General features: G+C 36.1%; 1 protein-coding gene across 2 annotated transcripts; it reads right to left on the bottom strand.

Annotated features, from left to right (window-relative positions):
* Positions 1-485: 485 nt before the first annotated feature.
* Positions 486-16344, bottom strand: LOC145768649 (aarF domain-containing protein kinase 1-like). Of its 2 annotated transcripts, XM_082580201.1 has the most exons (11): positions 16142-16344; positions 11205-11421; positions 6945-7121; positions 5193-5395; positions 4643-4790; positions 4168-4292; positions 3505-3714; positions 2994-3152; positions 2179-2320; positions 1483-1671; positions 486-1147 (listed from the first exon to the last, which is right to left on the bottom strand). In XM_082580201.1, exons 2-11 carry the CDS (start codon positions 11415-11417, stop codon positions 1049-1051), a joined length of 1665 nt encoding a protein of 554 aa, XP_082436327.1. In that variant the 5' UTR covers positions 11418-11421; positions 16142-16344; the 3' UTR covers positions 486-1048. The 2 variants fall into 2 exon arrangements, with proteins under 2 accessions (XP_082436327.1, XP_082436326.1); XM_082580200.1 differs by lacking the exon at positions 16142-16344 and having other exon boundaries at positions 11205-11482.
* Between the last annotated feature and the right edge of the window lie 3112 nt (positions 16345-19456).

Raw genomic sequence — 19456 nt, 5'->3', positions numbered from 1 at the left:
TTACAAAAATTGAGGGCCGAATTTTTCCAGGGCCGATAGCCTTATGGTTAATCCGGCCCTGTGTGCCAGCAACCACCACTGCAAGTGAGCATTTGTAATCGATCGAAGGCAACGTTGTCGTGGAAAATGATTCAATTTTAAACTCTTCAAGGTGCCTGGAATGCTTTTGTCAGAACAGCCATTCAAAATAAGTCATCTTATTACAGCACGAGCCCTGTGCAGTGTGCACTTACCAGCACAACCGATTGAGTAGGTTTTAAACATTTGTGCATCACATTCGATATTATTTGTTTCGACGCGATATTATTAGCCTTGATTTCGATTCAATCATTATAAACTTCGCTTCGAACAGCTCTTCTACCTAGGCTACAGTGTGTATTTTAAGTGGCATGACCTTTGAAGTACAGTATAGCTTACACTCAGTTTTTGGTAAAAAAAAGGAAAACAATGCACCTAATAGCCACACGACAAAGCATATCAAAAAGTATAGTCACTTTATTGAAGTTCGTTTGTAAAATCGAAATAAATAATAATTTCATTCATTCCCTGCAGATAGCCTACAAGTTGCAAGTCTAATTGCCTAGCACAAACGGGTAATATATCACCAATTGAGATAAAATAAATGCCTTCAACACATCTTAAAGGTTTTGTAATGACAAGCACACAGATACGAACACAAGATTTTCAATATTTGAAAAATGATCAATTGCTTTAGAACGTTTAGAAGAAGCATTATTTCACATACTAGTTTGAATGCTAAATCCAAGCAAGAGTTTAAAAAAATCGAGCTATGATTAATAACGCTCCAATATACTAGCAGTTGACAAAAAGGCTGTGATTTCGACGACTTTTTCATCGACCTTGAAAATTTCGGCCACAATTGCAGTAAAGCATTGCAGCACAAACGACGGCTGTCAACACGGGACGTCTGATACGATTTTGCAATCAAACTCAACACTACAAAGCAAACGGAAATCAAAAAGGAATAAAAACAATTAAGCTAAAGTTTTCAAACAATTCACTTTATTAGAGTAAGCTAATGTTAGGGTTAACATTCTGTTCCCGACAGATGAGGTTCCTGCGCATCAACAAATCGGTTGAAAAGCATGGCGGGAGCAGTGATCATCCTCTCCGTGAGTTCACCAAACTACAAACATTCAAAAAATTAACAAAGAGAAAGTTAAAAAAATTATACGGAACCTACTACAAACCGCCCAGTTGTAATAGCCGGTTAAGATTTTTTGTGCGTAGTTAGAAGGCGCTATGGAGCACGTAAATTGAAATGGATGCTTTCTTTTTCATCTACTTCCGATAGAAAAGTTTCGGTTAGATCTACAATATCTTCCGGCTTTTATGCCATGAAATAACGTGATTGTAGCAAAGTTTAGTAATGAAAGCCCATCACATGATACAACGATTAACATAAAACATGATGGGGGCCAACGATAAAGAAATTGAGCATTCCATTCCCTACCAACTTACCCACATATACCACTCAAATGCGCTTATCTTGGCTAAGCCGAATAAGAATCGAATGTGGCAATCGAACCGAAATAAGAAAGTTCTTTGGCTTTGATCTCTTCTTTCGATCTCAAGTTCTCGCAAAGCTCGCAAACAACATCGCGACATATCCAGAAAGCCTGACCTATGACCCCTCACTCCGTACCAGTGCTGCAAGTGAATGTATTTGATCACAAAGGGCATGCTATTCATATCTTGCTTTTAATACACACGTGACGTGCGCAAGATACCTAATGGTCAGAGCGTTAGTCATGCACCGTTAGACCAAGGTTCGACAGCAGGTCGAATCGGTATCAATAAACTTGAAATCCACAACTTTGAGAATAACATAAATTGATTCATCCTATCTATCGACATCTTGATAGAAGTGCTAATCTAACAGTGCTTGATTGCAAAAAAGTACAATGATTGCAGCGGAACCTCATACACAGAAATAAAGGAACCATGACACATCCTTTATTGAGAATATAAAACATTCCTTTTTGCATTTGAAGTGAAATAACTTAAACTTAACCTACTCCAATTTGTGAAATTTCAAAACGTTTCAAAAGCAAAAAAAATAGTTAAATCTTACAAAGCGAAATTACAAGAATCTAACACAAACAACAGCTAATCTGCAGTGCAAATGTTCACAAAGACAAAGCAACAATGACTTACATCTAGACCACGTAAATGATCATTTGTCTTCAGAACAAGTAACATTTCTCTGGGTATTTTTCCAAGCACCTGGGCTATGTGTGGTAGAAAATTACCAACGCCGTCCCGGATGTCGTTATCTTCATTCACGGAAAAGTTTACACTAAACACGTAAACATTAGCATAGAAAGTCATTTTTATACAATATATACACTTCCCTTGCGTAGAATCTCTATCACTGCAGAAAACGTTGGGGTTAGATGAGGTCTGCGACAGTTCAGAGGCACCGATTCAGAGATGCCCGTATCGGAGAGCTGGGGTGCTCTTGGAAGAGGGCCGCAAACCATTTAACATAAATGTTGTAATTTTCCATGTAATCAATTAAAACGTTTTAAAAAGTCAACTGACATTGTATGCTTAATTGGTTATCTATAGATTGCCATGAAATAATATCAATGAATCTACCCATTAATGCGTTGACAATTGACAATTGTGTGCATGTGCGCTCATGACACAAAGAACGTTAATTGACTCTTATCGGCCTGTATTTTCCATAAATTGACTTTGAGCTTGTCACCTATTCGAGTTTTCGACAATGTCAGCACCGAAACGGTCGTCTTCGATACGAGCTATCTCCGAATCGGCTACACGAAATAGGCCGCACTGAATCGGGCCAACAAAAGCGCATCAACATAATACTTGGACGCACAGTATGTAACGTACGGCCAAATAAATTCGAAATTTGCGACAAAGAAAGGACTGAGTGGGGTTTGAAACACTGAACAAGTTAGGACAAGATTCCTTGTTTTTAAGGTGAAACATATTGAGCAACTCACTTTTTCACACCTTGTTCCTCAACAACTTTCCACGCTCTTCCCGTCACTATGGTGACGAGGATGGGGTACAAATCGCCTCCACCAATAGCACGAGCATGCTTCTCCATGGCTGGAAGGTCACGGTTTATTATAGCCTGCCATAGACTCGCGTATTCATATCTAAAGTAGAAAGTAAAGAAATATTGGTAATAGCTTTAAATGAATTGTCATTATTTTCATGATTGAATTAAATGAAAATTAGAGAATGCTTCAACTCTTTGTCAATTTTTGTCTCTATAAAAAGGTAACAAACAGACTATAAATATCAGCAAAATTAATTTTTCTGTAAATACAGTTTTGTAAACAAAACCTTTCTCAGTGTAAACCTGACTCTATTAGAACTGCTAATTGCTAACTCAATCCGCTTCAGTTTTGTTACCGACTCAGGAATAATTTTGAATTAGAGTACAATAACTGAAGCTAATTAAAGCAGCTATTTACTTTTGTAAAAATAGATATGAATATTACGCACCGAAACTCCTTTGTCAGATTACGATAAAGACCATGATCCAATAAAATTATTTCCAAGTTTTGTCTTCTGGCATCGCCATATGAAAAAAATCTTTGAAAAAAGGACGAACTTGTATTTTGACATTTACGAACCAATATATTTCCAGGGTGGGGGTCACAGTGAACAAAACCATGAACAAAAATCATCTCACTGAACAACTTGCCAAGCAACCTACAAAATATCACAAGTTAGTCACCGTCTTAAATGCTGGAAAAGGCTAAAGAAAATAATTTCACCACTCTGATGGGTCAACATAACTTGAAATTAAATACGGTAAGTTTGGTTGACTGTTAAAATCACATTTTCTCTCAAAATACTTCAACCCAAACTCATGTGCAACCGAAGTCTTTCCGCCAGTAAACGTTTGACTGAGATAGAGCAGCAACAACAAACTCAGTGAGCTAGAGCTTGCAAGGTCAAGTAACACAACTAATGATTCAAGTGTTAAATTATTTTAAAGGAAAAAATCTATGTTGCAGTACTTGATATCATACATGCCTTGTACAATAAAGCAAACTAGCTACCAATACAATAGCTTTATCCTATCAGCCCTGTACGAAATTACGAGTGACTACGCACACTCGCACAGTGCAATGTTGGTAAGATGCAACAACTGCCGTCTACCTGGACACGTAGCCAAAGTCAATCGAATGCTCTTTGAAATAGGATTGGTCGTTGGCTTGACCACCTTCCATGTATTCCATTACTAAAACTCGAGGAGTGGAGTACTTCCAATAAATTTTTGGCAGCTAGAACATTGAAAAGCAACAAAGTGTTAGAAACACGATTTTTGCAACTTCGCCTTGGGGATGTCTTGTAGCCACAAATGCTCAAAACGCGCGGACTGTATTTTGGTCTTAAACTTTTGCATCCGTGGCATAAACACGAAGAAAGTAGAAAATGCTCAGTTGAAGTAGAAAGTTTGGAGCGTTTTGAATTTTTACTTTAAACGCTTTTGACTTTTATGTTTCTAGTTTCACAACCATGAGAAAAAGTCTTGGTAACGTATGCCACTAATAACGACCTTGTCTAGTGTCTACTCTACAGTATAGCAAGCTCTTGAAAAATCGTTAAAAAGGTTAAAGTAATGCCTTCTCACCTTCACCCAGTCGAAGCATTTAAGATTTTCTGCAGCCGTGGCACAATTTTTAGCTTCATAGGAAAAATCAAGTTCAATAGGTAAGTTGGTTCTTGTCTCTTCCGCAAGCCACATTAGGTCAAATTCAGGAAAAGCCCACTTCACTGACCTGATGCAAAACTGCATATTAAATGAATTGATTTAAAGGAGTTTTGACCAAGTCTTAACTTAGTTTTAAAATCCAAAAAACAGAGAAATACAAAAAAGATATGAAAAAAATTTTTAATACAAACTTTTTCGTCCTCATTCCATGTTGTCTGAACAGGGATCTCTTATACATATTCTGATTTTCCGATGTCAGTTGGCGTAAACTTTGCGGCATTAGTGTGCAGTAAACATGCTGTGTGTGAGTGACTGGGTAGGGAATAGTTAAGTTTCTGTTTTGATCTATTGAGGTGCTATTGTCGTCAAAAATACATTCGCACCCCAAAATTGAGCCTGCCTACGAAGAATATTCCTTTCTCAATCTGTAATGATCATTCCATATAAGTTATTTTACAACTGTACTCACTTTACTGCAAAGTCCATCATATTCATATCCATGTTAGCCAAGTCTCTGACATTTGCATGTTGGACTTTTACAGCCACAGTGCAACCATCTCCCTTTAAATTTGCTTTATGAACCTGTGCCAGTGACGCAGTTCCCAAGGGCTTGTCGCTGAACTCGGAAAACAATTCGTCAAGACTGGACACACTCAACTCTTCTTTCACCATCTGGTAAAACATGCTTCTAAAGTTTTACAATAACTCACACATTAATCAATGGTTTTAATTGTATTTGCAGAGGTATTTATTTATTTTTTTAAATAAACGTCAAACTGCAACAAATAAACGAAAAATATTTGAATCTTGTTACCTTTACCATGCTATAAGCCAGAGGTGACCAACTCGTCGATCACACATGATTTTATGATGAGTTAATGAGATTGATAAAAACAATTTGTGAATGTTCTTAGTCCAGTGGTGGCGAGCCGTTGGGCCGAACAGTCAATTTTTAAAAAGTAACTTCGGTAATTGAAATTACTGTCCAGTGTACAGAATGTTGTAGCATTTTTTTTCAAAGACTGGCGATATTATGAAGCAGGTTTTCATGATTGGTAAGTAGGCCGAACATATCTACAATGAGTACAAAGCTGAAACACTTGAGCAAAAGTATTCCAACTTCAGAAATGGTAACGAATATACACAGATTACACCTTGTTTGAACACATTTAGGCCAATTTACTTTTTTACTGGCAATATAAAAACGGCATTACAGTCTAAACAAGTGCCACTGAGGTAACAATTGCCTATCGCTGTCTTTGAAGGAATGTGCGCCTTTTATTTTACTCTATGCAAAAAAATCCGCTCATATATGAACATCACTCCTGGCAGCTACTCCATGATACATCTAGATCGATTCATACAAGCAGCATTGAAAAAAGTTGAATTGATTTTCATGAAATACTTTGTGAGTTAGGCGATCGATCAGAGAATTCTTTAAAGAAATTTAAGTTTATTGAAGGAAACAATGAAAAGTTGTTCACAGTGAGACAACCATAAGCAGATAAAACTCCACAACACGTCATTTGACATGATCAAAGAAACAAAAATTGGGAACGTTGTCGACAGTACATCTAGCCCAGGTTGTTAATCCTGTGATAGAAATTAATTCTACATTAAATATCATTCCATTGATGCTTTTGATCGAATAGTTTGACTTGAGTTTCACACGTTTAAGAACAAATAACCTAGCGATCAGCTTACTATGCATGTTAATTGTGGAGAATAATGCTATCCATTAATTTTTTGGAATGTGAATAAACATCCCCGCATCTAGCATGGTAAATACGGAATGGCCAGTTTCGGTGAGTCCGATCCCTTAACGGGGGATTTTTTCAATTTTTTTTTTAAATTATCGGGTACCGTAGCCTAATTATCATTGCCGTTTTAGGGTTAGGGGTTAGAAGTTAGGAACTCACCGAATAGTAGCAGACCCTGGTAAATACCCCTTGGAAATAACCTTCTTTGGTGAATATACTCCCGAAAAAACAAAATACCTCCATAAAAATTAAATTAACCAATGGGAGGAGGGTATTTAGAGTGAAAATACTAAGACAATGACTTTTACTGTATATTGTATGGTGAGTCCTAAAAAGATTTACTGAAAGCTAATTCCACAATCATGTTCTCTGACGTCAGCAACCAGATCTGTACCTTAATATCTTACTGAGGAAAAACCTGTAGGCTACATTGGCAATAGCGGTTTCCTTAAAATGATCACCTGCTCAATTTCTTCCAATGAACTTTGTGGTGCACTGCTATGCAATATCTTCAGTTCTCGGGTATATTCATGCGGCAGCAGATAGTCCATACCACCAAGATGTTGCCCAACTTTAATGAAAGCTCCTCTGTTACGCCAACATAGATGAAGCATTCGTTTTGCTGCTCGAGTGTGGGCCTGGGTACATTGCATGTTGTTAATTGTGTTTATGAAACAAGTACTCATATATTAGTAAAAGACAATTCACTGGTTGGAAAGCGCTGCCGAAGATGTTAGTGACCCATACACAACGAGCAACCTACTAACTCAAGTCGGTATTTACCATCAAGGAGTATCAACTATCAAGACAAACATAATCAATACGTGTCATGCAGATTTTAATTAAAAAAGACGTTTTGTTGTGAAAACACATAACAAAAAAAAAAAAACATTAAGAAAACAAAACTTAAGGGTCCATTTGAAAATTGTGGCCGATACCATGACTGATATGGAGCATTGTTTTCTCATTGAATCAAGTTTTTTGATAGTTTAATGATCCTTACAACTTCTCTCAAAAACAGCAATCATCGAAACAATATTTTCGAAAGCATGCGCAGTGCGCACCAACCAGTCGCTCCGAAATGGCGGCACTGAATTGGCGTATCCGAATTGTCATAGACCCTATAATAACAATTATCTTACTAGAAAATTGAACCAAAAAGCTCGGAACTTACACCAATAGTCATCATCATGCAGTGAGGTCAAATCTTACTATGCTGTCAACAAGACTGCTAAATAATGTCTAAACAAGAAAACTAGTAATTCCATTTATAATCAAACACCCCTTGTAACCACTAGTCCCAGATTTTGCTTATTTTGACATATTTTATATATATCATACTAAAAAATGATGAAAATAACAAAAAAAAAAATTGAATTATCTTCATTGGGGGCCAAGATAGAGCACTTTGATTTTTTGGCCACTAGTAGGATTTTGGGAGCTGAGCACAGCCATTTTTTCATTTTGCGCCTTCATTTTTTGGCAATAACTCTTTACCTTGAACGATTTTCATAATGAACACATGCATTTTACCAATTTAAGACCCAAGGAATTCATTTTTGCACTTTAAATTATGCTAAGATGAACATTTCAAATGGTAATTTAGGTTTAAAGTTTTTCTTATTTTATTTTTGATACGCTAACTTTGGGGGAATATTTCGGAGCGTTGGGAAAAAGGTGCAAAAAAAATTTTTTTTTCTTTGAACAAAGCAATTGAAGTATAATACTTTTACCAAATTTGGTTGATGTAAGTTTTGCATAAACCAAAATAATCAACTTAGAAAACACCAGTAATTTAACTAAAATTGTTATGAAGAAATGGCTATAAAGTTAAAACATAAGACTTAGAGTACATCAAATGCTCTTTGAACATCTTTTGCAAGTGTATTTGAGGACAGTGTATCCCTATTGCCTTAGTTCTGCTTTATTTTATTCCTTTGTCTTAAACTAGAACAGAATGACAAATTCAGTAAACTTATATGTACCGTAACATAAACATTGCAAGAGATCTCAATACAAACAACACAAACAGAAATCACTTCATCAACTTTTAAGGTTGGATGCATCAATAGCAGTTTTTTAAGTGGTTGATTAAGCCAATTTTCTGATTGGGTAATTAAGAATCAGTTTTCACAGTACACAAGTATCTACATTCTACAAACGGTTATTGAAGGTTTGTTCAATTTTCTTCAAGTCTTCTTTTTTGATTACATAGTTGCGTCCAGATATTGTTGCAGGGCTAGGAGGTGAAAACAACACATAAAATGTGCTCAGAAAGAACACAGCAGAAATCATCCCTCGGCCAATAGAAATATTGAGATGGTCCATGAGGTGCCATGAACTTGATGTTGACATCTCCTTCGTCCCTAAAAACTTCTTGCACCATGCCAAGCCATCAATATAAATCGTATGTGAATGCAACATAGTCAAAGAGAGGCAGTAGTTTCAAAGAATTTGTGTATTCCAGTAAATTCTTTATCATCACTAATCCTTTTACATGCAATACTGTGAGAAGATTTTGGTTCAAAATAATGAAAAGATTGTGTGCCATGTACAGTGGAGCTTTGAACATACCTTTCTATTGTGTCGAATTCTTTCAAGTTCATTGCTTTGAATGTCAAAAAACTGTATGTCTTTTATGTACTCTTTACAGAATTTCATTAATGCATCAAAATCGAGAATTTGGTTTGTGTAAGGTCTTTGAAAACTTGCTCTAGTGGCCAATCGTTTCACTGTGCCTCCTATTTCATCACAAGGAGACTTACCATGACAGGTGGCAAAAAAAGTCTAGGAGCAATCCATTCCAAAATCAGTTTTATGATACCGTAACAAAGGTTTAGCAGGTTTTTGTAGTTTTTGTACTGAGCTGCACATCCATCAGCAAAATATTCGATTTTCTTTATTTTTTCGTTTAGTTGAAGATGTACAAAAGTTGTAATTTGTTGAAAAACTTTGTAGACAAATCATGCTGTATCATGGCACAAATCATCTGAAATAAAACACATGGATTGTTGGATCCGGCCACCCTCGGTAATGGGGACATCACCGGATTAAAACTGGACTAATACTACTGTTGGACAAATTTATCTTCAGAATTCTTGTAATATAATGCCACTGGATGTATTGAGCATTGACTTTGATTCCAGTGGAATGATTGCACTTCATCTTGAACAACAAACTTGTAATTTTCTGCAATATCTAAAATAGCAATACAGCTTTCAAAGTTTAGTGTTTGTTTGCGTTCTGACAGATACTTAGCTTGGCACTTAGCTATGAAAGAGTGTGCTGTAAGCTTGTCCACTGCTTGTGTTAGAATGTCTGTGAAAGATGATGAAGAAACTAAGGTTTTTAGAGTTGATCGATCAGTGGACTGCCATTGTGTATAAACAATGTCATCCTCAAATTCACCTCCTAGCTTTTCTGTTAAAAATTGGTGTAAAACTTCTCTTCCAGGACAACTTTCACATCTATGCACCATGCACATCTTATTTTCTGTGTTACATACAATCATGGACATGAAATCTTTGTAATTTTAAGTCGTATTAGTAGCATTACATAGTAAGATAGTGTTCTGGTGTTGTGTACACACACAGACTGAGTGTGTACCACTACGTGAGACGTTAATACACCATTTAGGGCACAAGTGTCACAAAATTTTGATCAGACTAGCTGTGTGATATCAGCTGACTAATAAAACATTGGTAATTAGACACATGAAAAATTCATAAAGAAACGCACGATAATATGGCGGAACCCTACAAATACTGTGACAAAGCATCAGTTATGTTTCAATTATATTCATTTTTTTGATCATATGGGTTGATATTTTCTAAGTTGAATATTTTGGTTTATGCAAAACTTACATCAACCAAATTTAGTAAAAGTATTATACTTCAATTGCTTTGTTCAACAAAAAAAAAATTTTTTTGCACCTTTTTCCCAACGCTCCGAAATATTCCCCCAAAGTTAGCGTATCAAAAATAAAATAAGAAAAACTTTAAACCTAAATTACCATTTGAAATGTTCATCTTAGCATAATTTAAAGTGCAAACATGAATTCCTCGGGTCTTAAATTGGTAAAATGCATGTTTTCATTATGAAAATCGTTCAAGGTAAAGAGTTAATGCCATAAAATGAAGGCGCAAAATGAAAAAATGGCTGTGCTCAGCTCCCAAAATCCTATTAGTGGCCAAAAATTCAAAGTGCTCTATCTCGGCCCCCAATAAAGATATTTCAAAAAATTTTTTTGTTATTTTCATCATTTTTTAGTATGATATGTATAAAATATGTTAAAATAAGCAAAATCTGTGACTAGTGGTTACAAAATTTGAAAAAATCTGATGATTATAAATGGAATGCCCCTAAATTGATTCTTCTTTTTTCAGATAATAAGGCTGAAATTTTCAAGAAAAACTGCACACTGCATGCAACAAACGATAAATTATTTTATATACCGGTGCCGGTGTATATACTATCGAGTTTTAAAAACAAAAGCAATTTCAACCACAAAAATTGAAATATGAAAACCGAGGTAAATATCTCAACTATAACTCTACAAACAAGTAGGCTACTGTCTTACAAAAACCACACAGAATTTAAAAGCAGCATCAATAGCTAGCAGGATTCAGCTAAACTCACTTTCAGCACTGAAATGTTGCAGCATGACTAAGTTATTATATATACATATAACTCAACCAGATTAGCTAGTACCTCATTCACACCTGTGATTTTGCTTCTTCATAGTCTTGGGTACAAGGTTCAAGTTTGTAAAGAGACCATTTGTAGTCCGAGATGATAGAGATTGTGGTACAAGCAGTCCTGACAGCTCGCATCACTGGATAGTTCGTCAAATTGATCACATCTTTGGCATCAAGCGCAACAATACCAGCTGATCCAATGCTTGCGGTTAAAACCCATTTTGCCAAACGTAGCATTGTCCTAACAGTGCAAGACAAGATGCAACTTTTTACCAATACACGTTTTTATTGCTTAAACATGATTTTTATCAAAGAAACCTAATAGGCCTATATACTGAACTGTCAACAAAATGTTTTGTTACACAAAAACAAAACTATTCTATGCCTCTGAAGAGTTGACATCAAGTTGTTAAGGAATCTTTATTCACAAGATCGACTTCTATCATATGCTGGGGCAAGAAAATTCCTACCAAAGTGCAATTATAATACTTGATTGTAAACTTGCGATTCAAAAACCTATGACATAAATACAACGCTCAATATTGTTGTATATCATTATTTTTTATATTTTTGTAATAACAAGAACGGTTCACTCGTGCACTTAGAACAACTTGTTGGATTGGCTGCCCTTTCCTCTAAAGCAGGGGTGTGCAACGTGCGGCCCACGGGCCAAATGCGGCCCTCAGAGAAAAATTGTGCGGCCCGCCAAGATGTGCCAGTTTTGAATTGTGTGCGGCCTGCAAAACGTGTTTATAATTTAGTTTAGTCTGGTACGTGCGAACAATTCATTGTAGAGTGGATTATTTTACATTTCGCACTTTCTGTTAACCATTTTAGAAGTCTCCCACCGGCCACGGCGAATCCGATTGTATTTAATTATTCGGAACGTCAGAAGATCAGAGGCACAGAATTGCTCAGAGGATAGCTCAAACTATGAAACCGTATTCTGACGGTAATTTTGTGAAGCAGTGTCTTATCGATGTCGCAGAAGAAATGTGCCCTAAAATGAAGAGTGAGTTTGAGAAAATAAGTCTGTCACGGTGGACGATAGCGAGATGTATCGATGATCTTGCCTGTGACATTAGTGACACTCTCAGGGATAAGGTGAAGAACTTTGTTTCATGGAGTTTTGCGATCGATGAAAGTACGGACCAGAAGGACACAGCACCGTAGGCCTTATTTGCAAAAGGAGTGGACAAAGGCTTGAACGAAACGTAAGAGCTTCTGTCACTACAGTCAATGAAGGGCACAACAACTGGTGCTGACATCTTTACTAACATAGCCTATTTGATGCTTTTGACAAGTTTGAATTGGACTTGTCCAGCTTATGCGGAATCGCAACTGATGGTGCTCGATCCATGTCCGGAACTGGCATTGGATTCATAGGTCTCTTGAAGTTTGCCTTGAGGGAGAGAAAAATTGATGATGACATAGCAATTTTTCATTGTATCATTCACCAGCAAAACCTGTGCGCAAAACCCTTGAAGTTCAAACACGTCTTGAGCCCGGTTATTAAGGCAGTAATTTCATTCGAGCATGAGGGCTCAACTATCGTCAGTTTCAAAAGTGTCTGGATGATCTCAACACGACACATAAAGATCTACTATACTTTTCCGAGGTGCGTTGGTTAAGCAAAGACTGTATGTTGCAACGATTTTACGATTTGCGGAAAGAAGTCATCAATTTTTTGATTTTTACCGATAACGTCTCAACCAAGATGACTTTTCACATTTGAAAAAATTCATGGCTTCAAAAATGGCTCTTTTTAGCTCAAAGTATTTGTGCGAACAATTTTTTTCTAAAATGGGCGTCGTAAAATCTCCCTATTGATCGGTTCTGACAGACAAACACTTAGAAAATGGACTTCAAATTGCGAGCACTTCCATTAAAGTAAATTTGGAAAAAGTCGTCGGGAAAAGAAGCCAGCTTCAAATTTCCCACTGAACTCGTAGTCGGTGTGACAATACATTTGAATAGCAGCTTTCTTCAGACATTTATGCATCTTAACTTAATATTTCTGCAAGGAGATAACCTCTAATAATGCCATAAGATCAATAACAAAAATAAACTACTTTTTTGTGCCTGCAACTACTAGAAAGCATATGTTAAATAAACGTGCGGCCCGCGGTTTCACCCAGATATTTATATATGGCCCTCCTTTAATAAAGCTTGCACACCCCTGCTCTAAAGTCTCATGTGCTCACTGAATCTTTGCCAGTCAGAGAGTTTTGGTTAAGTGTTAAGTTTTGCTTACTGCTGGCATTGTCATACCAGAAATAAGCAAAACTGCTCTAAGAATGTTTTATCATTTTTCTGCAGGTAGATTATCATAACAAACTAGACCTAATATCATACTTTTAAAGGTTCTATATTCTGTTACTAAGCTGGCCCTTTAACCATATCTTTAAATGTATATTATATAGTACAGTATATATTTGCAATAAGTATTGTCAACATTACCAATAAAAAAAACTCAATCCAAAAAAACTACGTCAAAAAGAAAAAAAAAAAAAAACACCACTATCGTACCCTATTGTTCAAGAAAACATCATTACGCCTGTTTCAGATCACGTTGAGATTTTTTCCTCATTTTAGAGCAGTAGTTCTTAACCTGAAGGAAACTACTTCAGGTGAGAAAATTTAATGCTGCCCACCAGGGGTAGTGAACAGAACAAGGCAATAATTGATTTCTGCCAACTTACAATTAAAATTGATGGCTTGTTGGGTTTATCTATTCTGTTTATTTGTAAAACATCATTTAGCATGAATGGAATTAACTTTATGCTGCTGTTTGGAAGGATGTCACTGCACTGTTGAATCATTCAGAGAAATAGAAAGGACATAAAGACCATCTGTGACAACACAGGGTTGTCAGACAGCTTTTGAGAAAAAGAGCCAAACAATGTCGAAAAAAGGGCCAAACTGGGTAAAAAAGAGCCAAATTGTTCAATAATGTTAATAACGTTGCTAATAAAACATAATAACGTTAACAACTTCAATAACGTTACAACATTGCAACAACACAGTCTACATCACTGTTGCCACTCTCTTATCATGGAAAAGTACTAGATTTGACTGAAAAAAACACTAGATTCACAAAAAAACACTAGCATCATAAATACACGATCATCTACATGCATAATGCACAAAAATGACAGCCAATGGCGTTAGTGAGTGTTAAAAGTCCTTAAATTTTAAAGTAGAACTGAATTTTCTAGAAAGTGAGAGCCCTGAAGTCATAGCCGTAGCAGAGTAAAACATTTTGGGGGGCAAACAAAATTTTTCCAAATTTTCCCCAAATTTAGCCTTTGCAAATATATTGTCAAAAACGCAATATTACTCACAATAATCTTTGAGGTAGTGTAGACTAAGAACTCCATACTCATCAAATGTAAGCGACGAAATGTAAGCCTCCGGTACCATATGGTAGGATAAAGGATACGCTACCTACTTTAGTCTACTTTGAACACTTTTCACAGTCATTTGTGTGTATTTTTTAAAGTATTTATGCTAAATATCTCAAATTTGGTCATCATTGGGTGTAACTAGACAAAAATCTCGAGTCCACTTTGAAAAGCACTACAAACACATTGATGCAGCCAAACAAAAATACGTGGGGCTACTTTGAACACTGTCCAAACTTATGCACACCAACATAGCGCTAAATCGCTAAAAAAGCACTAGATAGAAAAAAAAACAAACTAGATGTAACCCAAAAACACTAGATCTAGTGGAAAAACGCTAGGAGTGGCAGTGGCACCACTGGTCTACATTCTAGTACAAAAACGATTCCAAATCTTCATCTTCTACAGTGTTTCCACTCGAATCTTTAGCATTGGCATAAATATTGTCAGCTAAACACTGTCTAAAAAATCGTAATAAGACTTTTCCGTCTCGATTTCCGAAAGACATTTATTTAAATAGCTAGTTTGATAGTATGTGCCAACTGCTTCCAAAAAGAGCCAAATATTGAAAACTAAGGGCCAAGGGGCCAAACAATTTTTTTGGGGGCCAACTACCTCTAAAAAGGGCCAAATTTTACAAATTTGGCCCCAAAAGGGCCAATCTGGCAAGCCTGTGACAACATAATATTATTTCTCTAAAAAATTTCAAATCTTGTTTGCATTCAAGCTTATGGTAATAGTAGCAAGCAACTAGAAAGAAGTAAGACAATTTATGAGTAGGATATTCCACCATTTGTGTATATTGATGTTGAGATTGTCGAATGGAACAAGTGGAAAACTATATTGGCTGCTTGTTGGTACAGTAGTCTCCACTTTGCCCAGACGCTCAAATGAAAACTACTGCCTTAACCCAGTAGCCTATATTGTTGGCTACCGGAGGATTAGTCATCCAGTATAACTATATTTTGCTTTAATTTACAAAGTTACATTTAATGATTAATGCCAATTTTGGTTTGAGGTAAGGTAGAAAAAACAGGCAGAGTTGATTGGTGGTATAAAACTTGAAAATTGTGAGTAGAAGGTTGCACATACCTTAAAGTTGCAGGTTTTGTCTCTCTTCTTCATTAGAGCCTTAAAGCTCCTTTATTAATTTGAGTTCTTTTGATTAGCCAGTTACATTTGATTATTCTACTATAAATTCTTCACCATATTTAGGCTTATTTCATTCTGCTGTTAGCTTCAGAGAGTCAGACGAAAACCTGCAGCTTTGAGCTATATGCAACCTTCTACTCACAAAAAATAGGCAAAGTATGAAAACTAAAAATCCATTGACTAAAAAGCCAAAATTCACCAATTGCTTCAAGAGCTGTAACACACCATAGTAATAAGTAAGGCTTTCTGTAAGATGTGCCTTGGTGTAATTACAGAGCACAAAACTAATGTAACAAAATATGCTTTTTCCATATAGCATTATAGCAATACCACTGCACTAAATCCAAACAAGCAAAACACTAAGAAATTTTTGTCAAGCTTCCAAATCAAAAAATGAAAACTAACCTCAGCTAGCAGCCATATCGTGGTAGCTTGTCATCTGTCTGCAAGTATTCATTCCAGTGATCATTTATAAGAAAACTGATTGCTGAAATATGTTTTTATTCAATGAAAAAGATTTGCAATTTTACAGAAGTGTTGGCTTCAGTGAGTGCTTAACTGCTTATATGTTAATATCCATATATTAATGTCTTGAGAACAACAAACACTTAACATGCAGTTCTATTTGATAATACTAGGCTAGAAATGATGAGTCAACAGACATTACCTGCAAAAACATCTTCTGCATGTGTTAAGATAGGTTAACTACAACGCACAATAAAAATTAACACCATAGTTTTGTATCAGAAAAACAACTGACAATATGTAGTGGTGTATCAGATTCTGATAAATTGTGTAGTCAGTATGGAATTAATATAAATAAAAGCTTGGTATTAGTAACAGATAGAAATTAATGAATAAAAAAGAAACTTATGAACTCTTATAAACAAACTTTTTAATTTGTTTGAATGATGTTCAGATTGACTGTACATTGTACACATGCTTTGCTTAATACTTTCCTCATAAAATTTACTACTACAGTAGCAAAAATACCATTGATAAGAGTTCACACAATGTTTCAATATTACTGCTGTTAATACTGCTTATTTTTTCCTATCGTTTAGGTGGTTTTGCTTTGTTCTTACTACTGTCAAATAACCATACAGAATTGTAAATAATGAAATTAAAAAATAACTCTTTGATAACAAATCAATTATTGGTTGAGTGGTTGATCATGTCTGGCCCTACACAAGCAGCTGTATCAAGCACTGATTGAATAAATCAAGGTATGGCTGGAAAAATATTTAAGTTATTAATTGCAACACACACATACAAATAATTACTGTGCCGTATACTTAAATACGGTACGACTATTATAGATCGGAACAGATCCAAAAAGAGTTCTTTTCTGCTAATCTATGGAAATATGAGAACTTTTTCAATGCCGCTTTTAGAAAAACAAGGAAATTCCTACCAGACAGGTAGCAATACAAATGCTGCAACAAACAATAAGGGAATTGCAACATCTCTTTCTAATTCATGAACTCTCACATTCAAAAACTAACATCACGTACGCGCTTATCACGAAGCCACAAAACGCATCTTGAATCGCATCAGCGCCTTGTCAAAAGAAATACAGCACCAAGCATTTCCTCAAAAATATAGATAGGCATGCCATCTGTTCAATTACTGTCACAAAGTCAAACAAAGAAACTACTTGACTAGCAAAAATAATACCTTCGAAGACTGGGCGAACTAAACGCCAAAATTCTGTGCACGGTACATCATATCGTTGCATTAATTTTTACTCTATGCATTTCAAATTACAGTAGTTTCTGACCTTGGATAAATTTCTTTCCTTGAGTTTGCCCTGGTCTTGCACGCGTGGCTTTACTACCGTGCATCTTGCTGCCTCTTTAATTACTGAACGACAAAAGTTTATTTCTTTGATTCTCTTCAGACGAGTTTCCTTCAACTTAAGCAAACCAGCCGTGCTGTCTCTTCCTTTGTTTCTGTTATTCTTAAATAGTCACAAGAGCTTACATTGCCAAACACTCACACAAACACATTTGGTTGCGCATTCAAGCGCACACACAATCTTTATTTGTATGCATTGACACGCACACTGTTACTACATACTTACTACTCATTTTCTGTCTCATCGTAACGCTCGATTATTTTTGGTGTTGTTTAAAGCGACCGCTCTTTCTCTTTCACGCGCACGCCACAAGGTTTTGATACCGTTCGTCGTGAGCACTAAATATTGTTGCTGTTTATTCCAGAACACAGATTATGTAAGAAATCCTTAAAATAGCCCACTTCTTACCAAAATTAGATTTCCCACGAGGTCACTAAGGTCAGAGGCAACCGGAAATGGTCCGTTGATAACTAATTTAGTTGCAGATATTGTCCCAAAAGTAAAGTTTTAGTGGTTTAGTGTCAACAGGTATAAGGGCGTTCGCGTCGACATAGCACTTTATGGCTGCCGCGTGTGATTTCTTTGTCTGTTTAACTGCGCATAAGAGAGAAACGTCTTGTTTAATGATAGTTATTGCTGCGTTCTGTTTTATCACGTTCCTTGTCGGCCATTGCTGTCATGAGATGCGCATTACCTGTTAGCCAACTTATTGTCAGTTTAAGCAGATTGGACTGGGCGTTGCGGAAAGCAGGTTACAGCAGTCTAGCACCTTGCTACATTGGCTGTCGCATTATGTACAATTACATTCAGTGGTCAAGACAATTCAAAGAGCAGTATAAACACGGAAATAGGTAGCTTTATACCAGAGCCATAGATTTACAGCAACCAGCGGCGTTTGACTGAAATTTGTTTCAGTTAATTCCATAGTGAAATAGCTTCATCTCGAATTATGTCTGTGGCTCGCAAGAGGTTTCAGAATACTGCAGTGCAAACCAGCATGATAAAATGCATTTAATTTGCAGCCATACAAGATTTCTGATTGATTCAATCGATAATAAAATGTGAATGTTCTGTAAAAAGCAATCACTAGCAGTTGATTTGGCGGTTCGGTAGGACTACCTGTTACTACAATTGATTGCACGTTGAAATGACACAATGCACTACTAAACTTAGTTGCAACTTGATGACATGTAACTTCAGGCGCTTTGTCCTCATAAGTCAAGTCAATTCATTTTGTTTCAAGAGATAAGAGTAAAATTGAATGCTGTTAACTTAACGGTGTTGTTTTTTTTAGTTGTCTTTGGGTTAATTTGACGTCTTTTTGTCACCCCGTTTTTTTATTATGCAATACTCGGATTTATGTTTACGTTCTGTTGAATTGAATGTTATCAAAAGAAAAGGCTGATATTTTGCACTTCAGTAGTACAATTTCGAGTTTCTAAAAACAACTGTCATCTTAATGTGTGTTAAAGTTGAATACATAACTTTACCAAAGTTTCGTGGCTTCTGTTGCAACATTTTGTGATGTGGTAGCTTATTGTACCAGCTGTTACCAACTCACAGTGTGCGCCTTTATCAAATCATATTGTTGTCAAACGCTACGTGGCATGTACAGTGATCTACTTGTGTAAGAAGACTTATTTATGGCTTGAGGTTCCGGAAGGACATTGTCACTAAAGCTAATGTAACTAATCGTGAAAACACAGCAGGCTGAAATACTGCGCTTCGTGATAAATCGTTTCATCTGATCTCTGCAACATATTTTCGTTGGTCTGTTCTGTAAAAGATACTTTTCGGTTCTCTGACGTCGTGTGTTTAAAATTGTCAGACGACAAAAGTCAAAAGTATTGCCCAGGGGTGCA

The sequence above is a fragment of the Aplidium turbinatum genome, chromosome 4, assembly GCF_918807975.1.
Source record: "Aplidium turbinatum chromosome 4, kaAplTurb1.1, whole genome shotgun sequence".
Lineage (NCBI taxonomy): Eukaryota > Metazoa > Chordata > Ascidiacea > Aplousobranchia > Polyclinidae > Aplidium > Aplidium turbinatum.
The sequence above is the reverse complement of the archived record's forward strand: the minus strand, read 5'-3'. Positions and strand labels throughout refer to the sequence as shown.

What these genes read in the sequence shown, in the direction of transcription:
- LOC145768649 (XM_082580201.1), bottom strand. Translation starts at nt 11,417, where the DNA reads ATGCTACGTTTGGCAAAATGGGTTTTAACCGCAAGCATTGGATCAGCT. An exon ending in ATGAAGAAGCAAAATCACAG is followed by an intron (nt 7,122 to 11,204) that starts GTGTGAATGAGG and finishes CAATGTACCCAG; the next exon opens with GCCCACACTCGAGCAGCAAA. An exon ending in CATTTGAGTGGTATATGTGG is followed by an intron (nt 1,148 to 1,482) that starts GTAAGTTGGTAG and finishes GAATGTTTGTAG; the next exon opens with TTTGGTGAACTCACGGAGAG.